The sequence below is a fragment of the Nipponia nippon genome, unplaced genomic scaffold (assembly GCF_047370975.1).
Source record: "Nipponia nippon isolate SJK-2023a ecotype South Korea unplaced genomic scaffold, ASM4737097v1 scaffold_5, whole genome shotgun sequence".
NCBI classification, from domain to species: Eukaryota; Metazoa; Chordata; class Aves; order Pelecaniformes; family Threskiornithidae; genus Nipponia; species Nipponia nippon.
Window position 1 is genome coordinate 52,237,017 of NW_028262369.1, and position 16,914 is coordinate 52,253,930.

The following is a 16,914-nucleotide window of genomic DNA, read 5'->3' on the forward strand; positions in this document are numbered from 1 at the left end:
TCTTCTCAAAGCTGTGCTCTTTCATCATTTAAATGAAAACCTGGGCTGGATTTGTGTTGGACTCCCTAAATATGATTTTTTGGAGGCTGGATTTGGATTGGATTCCCTAAATATGATTTTTGGAGGCTGTTGCCCATCATCTGTATTGCAGTGTAGGAAAATGAGATTGAGTTGTCATCCCTGAATACCTATATGCCTTCCTCTGCTTTAGAAACTTCCTTTCATCTCCTTGCTAACATCACAGGCTCTGTGCCTTCCTCACTTAAAAGGTATTTTTTTTAAGATTTTGCCACCAGCAAAATAAATCATACAGACCTTGCTTAATCTTGTATAGTCTTCAGAGCATGCTGTAAGGGAAGAGCACATGGGAGAGGCTTTGACCCGCAAGGAAAATATCTATTGAATGCTCTTCCAAAGTTTAGCCCCTCTTTAGGTGCCCATTGAATGTTTGACACCTGTGAAGATGGGGTGTGCAGGAGCTCCCTGGGAGTCTGGCACAATGGTGTTTGAGACCACTTGTCTAGACAGAACTCCGATAGCAAACATGAATGAAGTAGTGCATCCTAAATCATCTCAGGCACACACATGAAATACAAAATAAGGGCATTGTTCCAGCTTGCTGCTGGGGACCAGAGCATTGCTTCTAGAAGAGATTGCTGAGTTTCCCCCAGGGCAACAGAAAATGGTTATTTAAAGAAAAACTGTTCCTTCACTGTGAAGGGAACTCCAGGTAAAAAGAGGAGAAAAAGCAAATGCATCAAATGGATAATTTTGTCTTAGTTATAGAAACAAAGTACTTACAATTTCTGCTGGAACAGAAAATTGTGAATACAAAGCCATATCCAGCAGACATTTTAACATGCTTGTAACGATGGCTGTTGGGATAAAACTTTCTTGGTTTATTGGGTTTTTTTCTGAAGGGAAGGTATATACAGGAAAAATAAAAAAAATACCAGTTAGCTTTGCCTGTGCTGCAGTGTTCTACAGGGAGATGTTGGGGTGAAATGGATTTATTTCTGCTCTCATCCTCATGTGATTTGTCTTGCTGCAAGTGGAAAACAGCACACTGCATTCTTCAGCAAAATGCTCCGGATAGTTTTGTCTGTCAAAGGTTCTTTGCTTCAGGCTGTATCAAACCCATTTTTAATCTCCTTCCTTACAGTAAGGGAAATGGTTTGTAAAGAGGGCACTGATGTCAACTCACTGCTGTCGATATTATCTAATTTCTTTTTCAGAAAATTCTTGTGTTAATTTTTAGTGCAGGGCTTTGCTTGAATTCAAGTCTTTGTTTCCCGTCCATAATGCATTGTTGCCTTTTCTCTTTTCCCAGAGCATCTATTTCCTTTACGTAGTGGAAACTATCACACTGTCTTCTCTCCCTGAAATGGCTTGTGATAGGCCAAAGCCTGTGCTGATCATATCCCATCCTGGTATTACTCTGTCAAATGAAATATCTTTACAGTGTTTTGTTGGCTGGAAGGCTTCCTCACCATTCTTTCTCGAATGCCCAAATGCCACTCTGCATTTCTATTGCTATAATAAAGACTTTTTTTTTTTTTTTTTTTTCTCCATAGACTTTCTTCTGCCTTGGAAGTGACCCAAGATTAAAAATGTGGGTCCCTCCATGAAGGTTCACATGTCTTAGAGTTGAATTATTCCCAAAGATGGAGTGTTCAACTGTCCTGTGTCCCCAGTCTTCTCTCCAGAGCAAGACCCACATATGGATGTTCAAACTCCAGTCTGCCCCTCTGACATAGGCGAGATTAAATCTCCACCCTAAACTTTTTGAACAAAGCCACCTCAGTCACATGAAGATCTCTAAGTGCTGTTGTTTGGTAGTACAGGCTTGGCAACAGTTCAAGTTCAGCAGTTCTCCATTTTCTTTTTTACTAGTAAGAAAAAAAAAAAAAAAAGAGAATTAAGGTTGTATGGCAGTGCCTCATGCCACCCCTATCATGTGGGAGTAGGTAGACAAAACCTGAAAGATCTGAAGCCAGAAACTTCTGCAGCAAAACACAGCCTAAACATTAATGCTGTAATGCTGAGAGGTGGGCTAATGCCTTTCCTTTATGTCAATAGCAAATAGCTTAAGCAAATTTGGATTAAAAAAAAATTTCTCTGTAGTCCTTTGACATAAGAGTACTTTTCAAGGTAGCTAAGATGAGGGAAGAGTTTACAGAGTCTCTGTCTTTGGAAATGCTCAGACCTTGGCTGAGTAGGACCCCTGAATACAATTATTTAACTTGGAAGTTGAATCCAACTTTGCAATTGTCCCTTTTTTGAGCGGGAAGTTGGACTGGCTGGATTCCAGAGGTCCCTTCCAACCTATGTTATTCTACACCTTTCAGGGCCCTTGAGCAAAAATGGATTTCAAACAAACCACACTCTGCGTAGGATTAAGTTTCAGTTTGGGCTTCCTCATAGTTAAATCCTGAGTTGTCTTTTGACCAGCCTTTGACGATATTGCTGCCTTTGTGGCGAGGCTCTGTTTCCTGGTGTGGAGGTACGTAGAAGATCCACTGGAGAGGTTCCAGTTCCATATTGATAGCTTTTTAGTTAGTCTCTAAGTAAGTATACAGCTTGTTAGATGTCTTGGAGGTCAAGAGAGTGCTGAGGATTTTGTAGGCCTCTTCTCAAATTAAAGGAAATCTATTTTAAAGCATTTCATCTTCAAGGTTTGGGTCCTGATAGCAGCTGTCTGTCTCTTCTCAGGTTTTTAAGAAACAGCAGCACTTGTTTACCTGGCCCTTGTTCAGGTTTCTGTAAGGACTGAGGCATCTAATGTGCGAAGTCATCTTCAGTGTACTGCAATACAGTACGCTGTAGTACAGTACTGTTGATTTGAGTTTATTTTTAAATCAGGATGTTGTCCCTTTTTATCTTCTTCCTCTTTCTCCTCACTAACAGAAGAAGAAAAGTTTTTAATGGTGAAAACTGAGGTTGCATGTGAACCTCCTGATTCTGTTTCCATTTTTAGTCTTGCTAAAGGCTTTACCTCTGAGGATGCAAGCTTCCTTTCTATAACAAGAAATCACACTGAGCCTGGCTGAGAGAGACATCTGGTTAACCCATCTTGATGTTAAAACTCTCTTCTTCTACTGCTTGTTTATCTATGTTCAACAAAAATTCATTAAGGTGGCTTGCTCTCTTCTTCATGGCATGCCACTTAAGGGAATGACAACATGTGCTCTTTCCTTTCACCCAGAGACACTTGAAACACAAGCTTTGGTTTGAACCACTGGGCTCTGGACACTTGAAGGCATAAGGATATGATTATATTTTCCTGCTAAACAAGTTGCCTAGATACAATTCTAGGTAGCTTTGAAAGCTTCATTGTGGCCACTCTGTGTGATGAGTGATCTTGCTTATGCTTGGTATACAGAGGAGAAAAGTGAATGGAAAGATCAATTTCTATAGGTAGATGTTTATAAATAATTGGATTTCAGCTAACCCCTTCAATATGTATTGAGCAATGGAGGCTTCCTCCAGGATCTCTGAAATTATTTTTTAACTAGTGAAAGTAGAAATGGAATCAAACTCCACAAAATCATGCCTCATCTTTCTTTCTGAGTAAAGATATTTTGTGGGCTTTTTTGTGCCCTTTTATTTTGTTGCTTTCTTGGTTTCTTCAGGATAACCTAATTGGAGGTGAGCAGAGGTATCTTGCGCCGAATTTGCTCTGACTCAGTTTAAATCTTGTTGAACAAGTCATTTAAATACACCCCTCAGACTATAAATGTCTCTTATTCTTACTGCTGATGTACAGAGTTTCACTGGTGAAAACAGGCAGCCTTGATCCAAGCTTGAAGTTCATATGGAGGAAAAGAGAAGAAGCTGAGGGACTCATCAACTGAGGACGTGAGTTACTAGATGCAACAAATCAGATCATCATGGTCAAAGAAGCACAAGAGAAACACATTAAAGGTTATGCTCTAACCTGTGCTTCTGTTTCAGTAAAACATCTGTAGTGCAAGGCCTGCAGGACTGCAGGCTGTATCCAAAGCATTAATATATGAAATGAATTTGACCCCTAAGTTTGGTATTGAAGATCTTTTATTTAAAAAAAAAAAAAGTCCAAAATGTGCTTTGTTAACAGAAGACTTCTAACAGACCACTTAATTAACATCTGGCTCCCTACCGTACAACTTTGGTTCTGAATATGGGCATCTTCTTGGCTGTAACATTCATCTGACATGTAGCAGCGAGCACCACTTACATTCTCAAGACTATAAGCACTGAAAAATCTGAGTAATGTAAATTACTTAATTTTTAATGGATCAATAATCTAAATATTGAACAGTTGAGAAATACACATTTCTAAATGATTGAAACAAGAAAAATGGTCATTGATTCTCCAGCAATTCAGTTTTCCAGAGGAGAGCCACAGAACCTTTGTATGCAGCTCTTGGGGCTTTCTAGTCATTACATCCGTTGAATATAAAACTGTTGCATTGCAGATAAATTTTTTTTGTTGCTGTCCTTGCCTTGATATCCCTTTGAGTAAGTGGTCGGGGGAAAAAAGCCTCAGGGGCATCTGCGAGTTAGCTCGTGCTGTAGACTGGTTAATGTTTGTGGTGAAGGTGAGCGTGAAGCACGTGCCCTGGAATATGAATGTTACTAGGAATTGCTGGGTACCTGGAGAGTTAAATTACTCTGCTTTTTGGGTTGTGTGCGTTGCTACCTTGGATGTACTGGTACTCAGTGAAATGTAAACTGCTGCTATGGGATGCTCTTTCCTAACCCTTGCCTACTCTTTCTCTTTGAAACTCTTGGAGTTGCTGCTCCTCAGTACATTTTAAGAGCTTTGCAAGAGGCAATGTGAGCCTTAAGCCTGCTAGTAACAGCTGTTTTGTGAATTTTATTAACAAATCTAAGTGTCAGGAAAATAATTTCTGGCAAAAATAGACTTTGCTTTTTTTTTTTTGTTAGTTTAAATGACTACAGATCCAAGAGCAATTCCATCTTTCTGAACAGCTCTGAAATTACCTAAGATATTGCTGGCTCCACTAGCAATTCCCAGCTCTCTTTTTTTTTTTTTTTAAGAAGTTTTTAACCTGATTTCCTAAGGTCAAGTAACCACATCATCAGTTTGTTCACTGTGTTCCTATCCCTGCAACCAAGCTGAGTCCAAGGACAAAGATTGAGAAGGTGCTGATCACTTCACCTTGTACATCACAAAACCATCCTTCCCTTTCGCCCTGCTCCTGCTGGCTGGAGTCTTGTGAATTTATGAGCTGCCGAGCAACAAGGGATGCCATCCTTTGCTGACACAGATTATATTTACTGAAGAGGTGGTGAGATCTTTCGGAAGTTTGGAAAAGTCTGAATTCTTGATTAGTTGTCACTAGATGGCTCGAAGATGAAAGTGTCTTGAGGGAAGTAAGTAGTTCTTGAGCATTCTGGAAAAGCACTTTTTAAAAACTCAGGCTTCTGGTCAGAGACCTTTAAGCATCAGTGGCAGAGCTTAGCTGCCCTTTTTGCCTTCTGACATGGCTTTAAAAAAAAAAAGTATATAAGAAAATGCAGCCTGCCAGCAAACATTTGAATTCAGAAGGCAGAGCAGCAGAATTCTGTCGTGCTCAGCTTCTGCAGTGACATTGAACTAGATGAGAATTGCTTCAGAGTGTTTAATTTGTTATGGTATATATATATATGTTCTTTCCCATTATTTTGTATATATTTCAATTAAGCCTGAAGTAAAGCAGTGAGCTGTTGCTGCCAAAGGGTTAGGCATGAGGCTTTTAACTGTGGAAATGTCATTTCCAAGTTGAAATTGTTCTAAGTGAGTTTTCTGGTCGGGGTGGAAACTGTTGATCTGCAAAAAAATTGCTGAATGATTATTTTAATGCTCATGTTTGAGGAGCAAAGCAAGAAACAAATACCCTTGTGCGTCGCTGGTTAGTGGTGGAGTATGCTCCGTGGTCTTCCCAGGATGCCAAGCGCAGGAGCCAGCAGTGTGGTGCTGGCTGAGCTTACGGGCTCTTGCAGAGTTTGGGAAGTGTTTGATTCCCCTCAGTGCCCACTCTATTTTCCTTACCTTCAGCTGGCTCTTAGGATTAATTTGTTTTCAGAGCTTTCCAGAGCACCTCGCCTCGGACCTGCTGGCGTGCCTGGGATGCTGCTGGTTGTGGACAATTTTAGCTCATCAAACTCCACCAGGCGAGGCTGCTGCTGGGGTACCTGGGAGTTGTATTTTTCTCATTTAGCTTCATTTTTGCGCGCTCTGCTTTCTCAGCAGATGGGATTTTTATCATGTTTTCAGAAAGTCCATATGGCCTACAAGAGAGAGTATCTTTTTAATTGTAAAACATGACCACCTGTTCTGATTTTAATGAATGCAGTGAGCATTTGTCTTCATATATCTACTTAAAAATAGCTGCTTCAATTGAATTTAAAAAAACCTCAATTGGGCACTAACACTTCAGCTGCTGAAATAATCAATTAATAATTAAGTGGCTAATTTTAGAACCCACTGGCCTTGCCTATTTCCTCGGACTCATCATGATCAGAGCAGACAGTGATTGATTGCCCTGCCAAGCCAACGCACACGCGGTGCTGGGGCCAGATGCCGGCAGGCTTCGAGCTGTTTATTGCGATGTTTAGAAGGTGAATGCAACTTTGCGTCTCTGCTCTGCAAATGGACTTGTCTTTCCTGCTCTAGCTCTTTTCTCTCTGCATTGCTCACACGCAGCCATCCGCAGGTACCCCTTTCTGTGCCACCCTCTGAAGGATGAAATCTGGTGCTCAAAAGGCATCCTAAAGACAGGCCAGCTGGAGAGGAGGTTGAAACTGTGAGCAAAAACAGGCTTGAAAGCCTTATCCACTAACTGGCTTCTAATAGAAAGCCCTGCTAGAATCATTCTGCTCATTAAAATAATAATTGCTAGTTAACTGTTTCGTAGGTCCCGCAGCAGGTATACCAGCCAGATGAGAAACTGTGGAATTTTTTGGCTCAGGCTTTCAGGGAGGTGGAAGGGACCAGGATGCCCAAATCTTGTTTAACAGAGTGTTAACACTTAATTCAAAGTCCTTTTGAAAATTAACCTCTTTATTGAATAAGCCTGTCACAACATCATCTTGTTATAAAGCTAATTAAAATTTCCAAATGGTAGCAACACTCTGGGATTTTGGTCAATAGTGTTGGCTGTTCGGAGGGTTAATATTTCAGAGGTAGAAGAAACAGGAGCATTTGAAAGAGTGCTTGGGGGTACAGCGCTTCCCGGCATTTCAGTGCTAGCAGTAATGGGCACAATAGCTTCTGGGTTTCAACACAACTGGGTAATTCAACAGTTTGGTGTAAGTGGTGGAGAAAACTTGGTGTGGCTGCTTGGAGTGTCTACTTTTACATGGCAAGGAGGGAGAGAGCCAGAAACCTCTTAGAGAAGTGTGGGAATCCGTCATATTATGCAGAGAGCAAGATGCTAGAAGCAGTTAGAGAGGAAGGTGACTTGCCTGCTTGCCTCGTTTCACTGAAGGTGTTTCTGACACAGCCCCCTGTCCTGCCACGGCCACCAATTAGCCCGTTCATATGGGGGAGAAGCTACCCTTGCCAGTCTGACGGCAGCTGCTGTAGCCTGATCGATGTAAATCCAGTTATCTTTCAAACCACATGGGATTTTGAGACAGCTGGGTGGTGTTTGTACGACTGAGAGCCCTGCTTTGAAATGCTGTGCAAATACAAAAAGAACCATAGCAAATACAAAAAGAACCATAGCTATTGGCATTTAAATTCATTTCCATGTAATCTTTGTGATAAACTTCCATTGGTGGGGTGTTATTTCAGTGGGAGGAGGGTCAGAGCAGTTTTCAGATGACGCCTGGGTATTGCAAGTTGCTTGGTGAAAAAGGCGTCCAGCTCGGTTTCCTTGTGCATGTGTATGTGTGTGGCCTTCCCTCCCTGCACTTCCAGAATAGCAAGAGATAATTAAATGAAGTTCAACATTAAAGGCTGGAAGTCAGGAAGGGAGAAGCTTATTAACCTTGTTGAGCTGGAAAGAGTCCTGGGGGTGTTCGGGGCTTGGGTCTCATGGGGTTGTCTGTTCTTATTTTTCTGTTTTTCTTGGGAATTGATACTTAGTTGTACAGAAAATAATATGTATCGTTAATTCTGTTGTGATCCCTTTTATGTGGTTGTGGCACTGCAGCACATCTGTGAATTAAAATTTAAGAAGAACTGGAATTTAGTCTGTTCTCTCATTAGCAGAAATGCTAATTGTCTCGATTAGTAATAATAATCAAAGGAGAGAAGCAAAAACCAAAAGTATGGAGGTTACCCATTTAGGGTACACATGAGAAATTTAATCTTTATTTTCCACGATCCCATTTAAGTAGCAAACAGACTGAGCTTTTAGCCTAGGGTTCTGCAACAGTTTTCCAAGAGGGGACAGATTGAGGAAGGGGGTGCAGGGAATTAGAACCGGCAATTAGAGTGGCTGGGCAGGGAGCCAAGAAGGTAGGCAGGAGAGGCGAGAGTCCTGTTAGCTGCTGGCTTGCACATGGGCTAAACGGTGTTTGCAGGAGAGGCGAGGGTCCTGTTAGCTGCTGGCTTGCACATGGGCTAAACGGTGTTTGCAGGAGGGCATGTGTGTTCACGCACATCTGGATGCACCTTTTCCCCTCGCTGACTCTTTGAAAGGCTGCTTGGACCTTTACAGACAGAATTTCGGGGCTGTTTTAAGAAGCCTGCTTAAACATTCCTATGCTATAGTGCAGACTGTTTATCCTAGACGAGGCTTTAAGTGAGATGCGAGAGCTGGAGGCAGGACTTTTGTGAACTGACTATTAGAGGTCCTGTGCATACTTCCCATCTGATTAAATTTTGCCCCTCTTCTTTCTTATCTGCAGATCACTGTGTTCACTACTACGATCTTCGCAACACTAAGCAGCCAATCATGGTGTTCAAAGGGCATCGCAAGGCAGTCTCCTATGCAAAATTTGTGAGCGGGGAAGAAATTGTCTCTGCGTAAGTACTGCCTTTCATGTAGGCTAAAAACTTTGTAGCCCTTGCTTTCTGGCACTCGTCAGGGCCACGGTGCAAGTTCACCTGCGTGGGTGAGCGCGCTCGCTAGCTGCTGTGCTTTTGGGAAGCAGATCATTGCTTTTTTCCAAGATAAAAATAGAAATTCATTCCTGGTGTCACTTGGCTCTGCTCCGTCTTGTGGGGCTGAAATGCTTATGAGGAATACAAAGACAACTAGATGCAGCTCCTGACCACAAGCCCTGACTTTGGGAAGCTGCAGGTGGACTCTCCTTTTACAAAGTGCTGTATGTGCTGAGGATGCTCCTGACCAGAGCTCTGCTGTAGAGAAGGCTGCTGGCAGAGCCCTGAGGGTAGTAATCTCCAGTAAAACACAGCTGATGAGTGACAGAAGTGATCAAATGGTACTGCTCTGTCTGAAGAGGAGGTTTTGCCACAGCCTGAAAGCAACTCGAGTAGGACTGACTGATCTGTTCTCTGGTAATTTATTAATCTGCTCTGTGAAGGCACTTTTTAGGGTTATACTTGGGTTAGAAAGCAGACAAGGAGAAGCTGTGTTTTGTGGTCCTAAGGGTGTGCAGCTTTTCAGCCAGGGTAGACCGTAGGTCTGCTATGGAGGCCCTGAAGAATATTCTTCTACAGCTTCTGTTCAGTTACATGGCCAGATGTGTCTGCCCCAAAGCCAGATGTGGCTGCCTCAGTTTTCAATCCTGTGGGCATGAGCGTGTCTGTCAGATCACACAGTGAGCGGTTTGAAAGACTGGCTATAAGCCTCTTCAATAAACCAGAGTTGAGCCCCTCTTACCCAGTGGGGAAAATGCAAGCAACCTTGGGGGGCTGCAGGGGAATCTTTGATCTCAGCACGCTCATGTATAACACCCGAGGGCAGCAGGGATGGATCGCAGGGGTAGATCTAGTCCCCGAAAGTACGCCTGCTGCCTTATACTGAGCCAGTGATTATCTAGCTTGGCTCTGTCCCATGTTTTCACACAGTTTGCTTTAGAAGCTTGGAGCCAAAGCAGAGTGTTTTAAGGTGTATTCAGGCTGCTAGTGAGTTACTCTGAGCTGAGCTGTGTGATGGAAGATTCCCTGGTGGCTTCTGGTACTGTTTATATTTAATCAGCTCCTCTCTTATTTCCTTTAACGTTATAACTCTATAAGGGTGCAAATTCATACCTAGAACACAGAGAAAATTAAATTTAATGCTTTGAACCAAATCTGGGTAAAAGGAAAGTGTTTAACAGAAGCAGGAGGAGGCTGGGAATGTTTTACAGCCATGATCAAGTGGAGCATCATCCATGGGATGTTTCAGGACAGAATGGCCCTGTCCTGCTTGAGCCAACCATCTGAGAAAGTTTATCCTACAGTCCTGGGAGGAATATCAGTGGACCTGTCAGGCTTGGACAGGCAACAACAGGGTGAGAGAACTAACTGGAGGGTTCACCTATCTTTTTCTGCGTGAACAGAAAGAAATGTGAGAGAGAAGATTTTTTCATGTCTGTTTTGCAAACTGAGGAGAGGAGACAGCAGTAGTGATTCCCAAAAATCATGCACTGATTTCTTTTAAGAAAAAAAATTATATGTATATTCAGATTCTCTAGATTTCTAGCTAAAGCTGTTTTATAGATTGCATTGATTTACTTTGCCTTGTAGAGTTAGGTTTTGACCTCAAGGGTGTTCAGAACTGCCTGGTATTTAGCACAACACATTGATTGCAGTGCTGATTTACAGAGACAAATTTAACAGAGCAGTGCATCCATGATATTTTTTTGGAGAGGGTATGAAACCAGAAGAGCAGTGTAATACCAGCAGGATCAACACCAGCCTTTTCTTCTCCTTGCGGTCCAGTGGCAGATAACTTTCTTCTTTTATGGCGTGCTTATCCTAAGCAATGCAAATGTGACTAGAGCTTGATGGGAATTTGTTAACAGTAAAAGCATTCCATTAGTAATAGACTAAGTGTTTTTATTTTAATAAAGAGATCTAGAAAGTATGCTACGAAAATACAGAGGTTAAGTGCCTATATATATATGAGGTCTTCTTGATGGGTTAGCTAATAGCAGAAGCTGTCACAGGAATCTGACAGCTTGTAGACCAGGGATTAGTCTTTTGTTGCTTTACCCTGCCTTCAGAAAAGTTTAGTTTTCAGGCAACTCTGAAGCTTCTAAAAGCAGCATTTTAAAAATACAGCTGCCCTAATAGCACAGAAGGTACCTCCCTGTACTTGGGGGCCAAACAAGCAGTAGTATATACCTTTTTGCCCTTTCTGTGAGCTATGCTGCTACTGTGATGGTAAGGACAAGAGAAGGGAAGGGAGAGTGAGCAGCAGCATAGGGCAGGGATGGACGTGGAACAAGCATCAGGCAGGGAAGCTGAATACTCTGTTTTAGGGCCCCCATTGCTCAAGACCTGGGATGAGGGAAGCACTCCTGCTTAAGTCACAGTATTATAGATAAAGTTCATACCTTCGTTCTGATCTGACCTCATACTATTATTACAGATGACTAACAAATCTTGCTGCAGCTCCCTTATCGCTCCTTTGTCATTCCAGCTGTCATTGAGGGCTGAGATAAGGTTTTTGCAGTATAGCACGAGGTGCATCTCTACTCTTTTGTGCTATATTTTTAGGTAAATGTGACATTGGTGCAGGGCTAATTTGTTATGTCGTTGGTAATATTTGATGGATATTGGGTGGGGTTTTTTCCCTTCAGCTCTTAATATTCAGAAAGCAGCAAGGTTGGGTTATGTGACTTGTAAGAGGGGAGCGTTGCCTCCCTCCCTCCCTCCCCTCCCACCCAGGAGGCTGACAGGCCCTGCTCCCAGTCTCTTTCAAATTTAAGATTGGAACAGCACTGCCCATTTCCTCAAGGGTGGCTTCACGGGGCTCCAGTCCCACCACATCAGTGTTTCTTCACATACTGTGGAGTGCATTGCTGTAAGTCAGCAAGTGCCAGGATATCAGAGCCTTGCGATTGCTAGAGAATAATGCCTGGTAAGTGAGAGGGGCTTGTGTCCCCTCAGGTTTGGGGGAAGAAATTAATCATGTATCTCCTGGAAACCTGGGATCTTCCTATTTCAGTTGAGCTCTGCCAGGCAGAGGAGAGTACCTCCACCTCCTTTCTTTTGCCAAATGGAAAATGTTTGCTCACAGTAAATAGGAAAATATTTTGAAGGCAGGTATGTTTGCATCTGGGGGAACAATGGAAAACGTCAATTTTGATTTAATCCCAACAGAGTTTCTATATTTTTAATAGTAATATTTAGCTTTGCTGCCAAGGTGAAAAAAGTGGAAGTTTGAGATCTATATCCATGCAGTCTCAATTACACGTGAGAAAACCACATCAATTTAATGCTAATAGCAACTCTGAGCCCCCATAGGTTTTTGTATGCTGCTGCTTGGTATTGGGCAGGAGGAGGAGAATGTGCTTTCAGGGCAGCTGGAGAGGGAGGAGGCTTCTTCCTACCCGATTCCTGTAAAGGTATGAATGAGAGTTGTAGCCAGCACAGAGAAGGGAACAGATTTTTGTCCATGCTGTAAAAGTTTAAAAAAAAAAAAAATATTCAGTGTGTCCTGCATCTGGAGGAGGCAGTGATGGCCCAAAGGCTGTAGGGTTCAGTGGCAGACTCTGTAATTGATAGGAGAAAGGAAGAATAATACTTGGGGGAAGTTTTTTATTCAAATGTGTAATGTGTTTTGACAGGCTTCTAAAATAATGTGATAACCTTTCTGAGCTCAAGCTGAGTTGCTTATGATTGAAAGTGGGATAAATCCCCTGGAGTGCACTAAGACTTCCTATGTTTACATTGCAAGTAGGGTGTTAAGGAGCAGGGTTGCAAAGAAGGAGTACCTGACATATGGCAGCAGGGTAACTTTAGGTATTGTTTTCAGGTCAACAGACAGTCAGCTGAAGCTGTGGAATGTAGGGAAGCCTCACTGCTTGCGCTCCTTCAAGGGTCACATCAACGAGAAGAACTTCGTAGGGCTCGCATCTAATGGAGACTACATTGCCTGTGGTGAGTAGAGCAGCCATACTGACAAATGCTAATGGGACTCCTCAGAGCTGGTGCCTCTCAATTTGCAAAGCACACCAGCAGTTGTGCTATGTAGCTGCATGGGCTTTTTAATAGAGGATTGTTCTGAACTTCCACCCTCCTTCCCTTCCCAGGGAATGGCATAATGACCCCTGACCGACAGGGGTCTGTACTTGGTTTTCTCCCACTTCTGATGAGTTCTTCGTACATGACAGTTCAGACTTGCTGTCACCAAAAGTCAACTGCTAATGTAGCCACTGTTGATATCACTTATGTCTTTCAAGTTTATCAACTGACACATTCTCATGCATCTTTCTAAGGAAGGGCAGTAGCCTGGACCACACGAGTGGTCCTGTGCTTGTCACTTGGTATGGCATTCTGCACGGCAAAGTACTAATGCCCTCATTGTGAACAGCTCCCTAGAAGACTAAATCATCTTGAAGCAGTTACCCCTTTGGCAGTTTCTGTCTTTTCACTGCTTAAGTTGGACTGTTGAACCTCCGTAAGTCCACAGGTCTTGGAGGGAAAGCAGTGACAGGCTGATTGCTGTGGGATGAGCAGGACAGCTGTGCCAGCACTGAAGGGAGGACCTTAGCTTGTATATACTCTGATCTCTCTACAGCTTGCAAGGCAGAAATTGGGATGGATTTCTAAATAAAGCCTGCACACTGTCTAGTCTCTCTTACTTAAACCTCCACAGACCAAACTGTCATACTTGATTACGGCAAGCAAAACTGTGACAGCGCTACCTGCCTCAGAGCTGTAACGCTGAGCAGGCTGGGTGTAGCGGTGTTTCACGTGGCAGTGTAGATGCTCTGCCCTAAGGAAGTTACGGGGACGGTTGGGATCCTGTATGTTTTGCAAGTGCGCTGCATGCTGCAGTTGTCTTGTAATAAAACCTGGTTCTGTTATTAAGCATCATAAAAGTTTGCTGTGGAACGCTCCCAGTTGCCAAGGCACCATGAGTGTGACGATAACTACAAGGAGGAAACGTCTGGTCTTGTCTTAAACAATGAAAGAGCTAAGAAGCCTTATTTCTGTACCTGCTGCGAGAACCTAATCTTGTATATTTATTTTTTTATTTCTAGGAAGCGAAAATAATTCCCTTTACCTATACTATAAGGGCCTCTCAAAGACACTGCTGACATTCAAGTTTGATACAGTCAAAAGTGTCCTGGACAAGGACCGGAAAGAAGATGACACAAATGAGTTTGTGAGTGCTGTATGCTGGAGGGCACTACCAGATGGGGTAAGCTTTCTGCTCAGGCACCCAGCCGGGTGCAAAAGGAATGCCTCCCGCTTTCTCACAAAATAGCATTGCTTGGTATTTTCCTGTTTATGGGTATTGCAGATAGGTGTGAGAACGTGAAGATCTGCAGGGTAACTGAAATGCTGGGCGATGCTGGAGGAGAAGGGACTGCTGTGCTCTTAACTCTTCCACCTGGGTGTTTGAATTTCTCTACTTGGCATCTGAAATCCCCAAAGCAGCATTGTAATTCTGGCACTTAATGTTTTTTGTGGGTGCATTAGCAGGTTTCTTTTGTTGCTTTAATGAAGGCACCTGCAGATATTCACTTTGGAGCCTTACCTCAATGTTACTGTGTCTATATGGGCTTGCTCATTGAAATACAGCCCCTGTGTGTAGATGAGTAGGTATGTAAAGGAGGCAAGCCAGGCTGCAGTCACCTCAATGACTGTTCCAGTGACACTTAATTCATATACGTAGTATGTGTACTAATGCTGCAGGCAGACCTGACGCAGCTTTTGTGAGTGGCCTTTTGGCACAACGCTGCTCTGGAGAACAGAATGCTGCTTCTAAATTCTGAGTGCTCTTGAAAGCTTGGATAAAAAGAAAAACTTGAGCAAGTAACTCTCTTGTATGTACAAGGGTTTGCAGATCAGATACTTAATGGGCTTGTTGGGAGGGGGAGGAGAGGAGCTCATCCTAAATACAGTCTTCCAAGTAGTCTTCTAAAGTGGAATGTTGCCTAATTGATGTCCTGAGATGTTGCATTTGCAAAGGTAGTGTTTTGGAAGGGTAATGTCTACCAATCTGTTTCCGTATGAAGAAACTGCCCCCACAACTGTGATGCAGTTGTCACTGGCATAAACTTACTTCAGATAGATGCTTCTGAATCAAAATATAAATAAACTCGAGTGTCTGAAACTGCACTTTTGATTTAAAAGTAAGAAGTGGGCTGTTGTGGTTGAACAGTGGGCATGAGACTAAGTGATGTAGAGTCACCAGCTTCTTTCTGGCTGGGCATTTAGGAGGATTTGGTATACACAGATGTCAGGTTTCAGATGAAGAGTGGCTGTTAGAAGTTGCATAATCCAGCTTTCTGCTGGATAAAAATGTGCTGCAGGAACCTGTGTGTCCAGAAATGCCCTTCCCTGAACTTTCTTCACTGCAGTGTTTCTGTGTTGTGTTGTCCTGCTCAATGACCTCCTGCACAGCTTTTCTACAGGCAACAGACTAACAGTGATGTCTCACCCATGGTGTTACTTCTGTTGCCGTCTGCTCCTTATCAGCTTTTTCTCTGATTAATGTGCTTTACTCTGATAGACATTCTGCTTAAGTGACTGAGAAACTTATGAGCAGTCACCAAGGGCTGTTAAGCAGTTCTTCATAACCAGTATGAAAAATATTGTGCAAAAATGTAACAGTTAAATCAGACCCATCAAGATTGCACCAAATAACGTTCAGGCTTCAGTCCATTGAGCAGCATTCAGAATCTGTTGCTATTCTGATCATTTTTTTTTCCTCCATCATTCTTCTGCTTTTCACTGGACTTCTAAATTAGCCTGTTTCTCCCGTGGCAGACACAGTACCTGGCTCTCATTTGTAAAGGAAGAAGTAAAAAGCTGCCTGAGAGCCACTGGCTGAGTGGTTTTTGCTTCTGTATTTTACCTCTGCCTGTGGTGCATGCCATCCTGCTTTACATACTGAGCAAGCTGCCTCGCTTGCTTTTGCCAAGAGGCCTTAATGCTTCCTTGCACCATATCTCCAGTCCCCCCGAGACGAGAAGTACTCTTCACCGATGCAGCCGCACATTTCTCTTCCCTCTTGTTACCAGCACAGTGGTCCTCTCTGACCTAATTGAAACTTTGCTCGTGTCCTTAGGAAATTAAATTACTGCACAGCTAAAGGTCATTTATGTCGACAAAGTCTTGCTCAAATGATGAAACTTTCTCCATTCTCCATTTTGATAATGTTTCTTAAATTTGGCATAAAATTTTTCAAGTGAGCTTCAAATTTTTCAAATACAGGCTTCCCTAAAAGCTGACGTGTTTTTTTAATGATGCTCGAATGAACTAGAGAAAGCCTTTGCCTCGCAGTGCTGTCAGCATCTGTGGGAATCGGGGAACCCACAGCTTATTTCTGGCTTAATTGCAGACTTTGATCCTGGGTGAGTCATGCTGCCTTAGTTCCCTAATTATAAGAGTTACCACACCTACCTTTCACCACTGGTGGTGATCATGCCCGCTCCGCTGAAGGGTGCGTGCATCGAAGCAGCTCCAGCCTAGCAGCATCACAGAGCCCAGCGCAGGCTGGGAAACCTGCCCCAGAGCCGCAGGGAGCACAGCGAGTAAGCTTTATACTGCTGTGGGTGTGCTGTTCTCTGTGCTTTGCTGGGCTGGTTCAAAGCTGTCTCGCTTGTCTCCAGGCCATGGGCACTGGGCAGTAGCTTCAGTTTTCTACCTGGAGTATTTCCAAGGGGGGAGATGCAGGCGCTGCGTGCCAGCCTTTCCCCAGGGCTCCCCGGTGGAGCAGACTCTCCTCAGTTTCCCTACGGTGTTGCTCTCAAGGATTGTTCTTTAATTAACCTTTCAAGATGAGATGAGTAAGTTTCAGATCTGTCAGTTATCTTGGGAAGCATGAGTACATGTACTCCTTCACTTCA

The 16,914-nt window shown here is 43.1% G+C and overlaps 1 protein-coding gene across 10 annotated transcripts in view; it reads left to right on the forward strand.

Moving 5' to 3' along the window:
• Positions 1 to 16,914, forward strand: part of COP1 (COP1 E3 ubiquitin ligase) — a 132,131-nt gene that overhangs the window by 85,087 nt on the left and 30,130 nt on the right. For all 10 annotated transcript variants that reach the window (XR_015698749.1, XR_015698746.1, XR_015698748.1 and 7 more), the window contains 3 exons: positions 8,845 to 8,962; positions 12,867 to 12,991; positions 14,098 to 14,258. Coding sequence is in view for 2 of the 10 variants with exons in the window: in XM_087731541.1 (XP_087587667.1) it covers positions 8,845 to 8,962; positions 12,867 to 12,991; positions 14,098 to 14,258 (404 nt within the window). In the remaining 8 variants the exon portion in view is untranslated. The remainder of the gene's footprint in view (positions 1 to 8,844; positions 8,963 to 12,866; positions 12,992 to 14,097; positions 14,259 to 16,914) is intronic.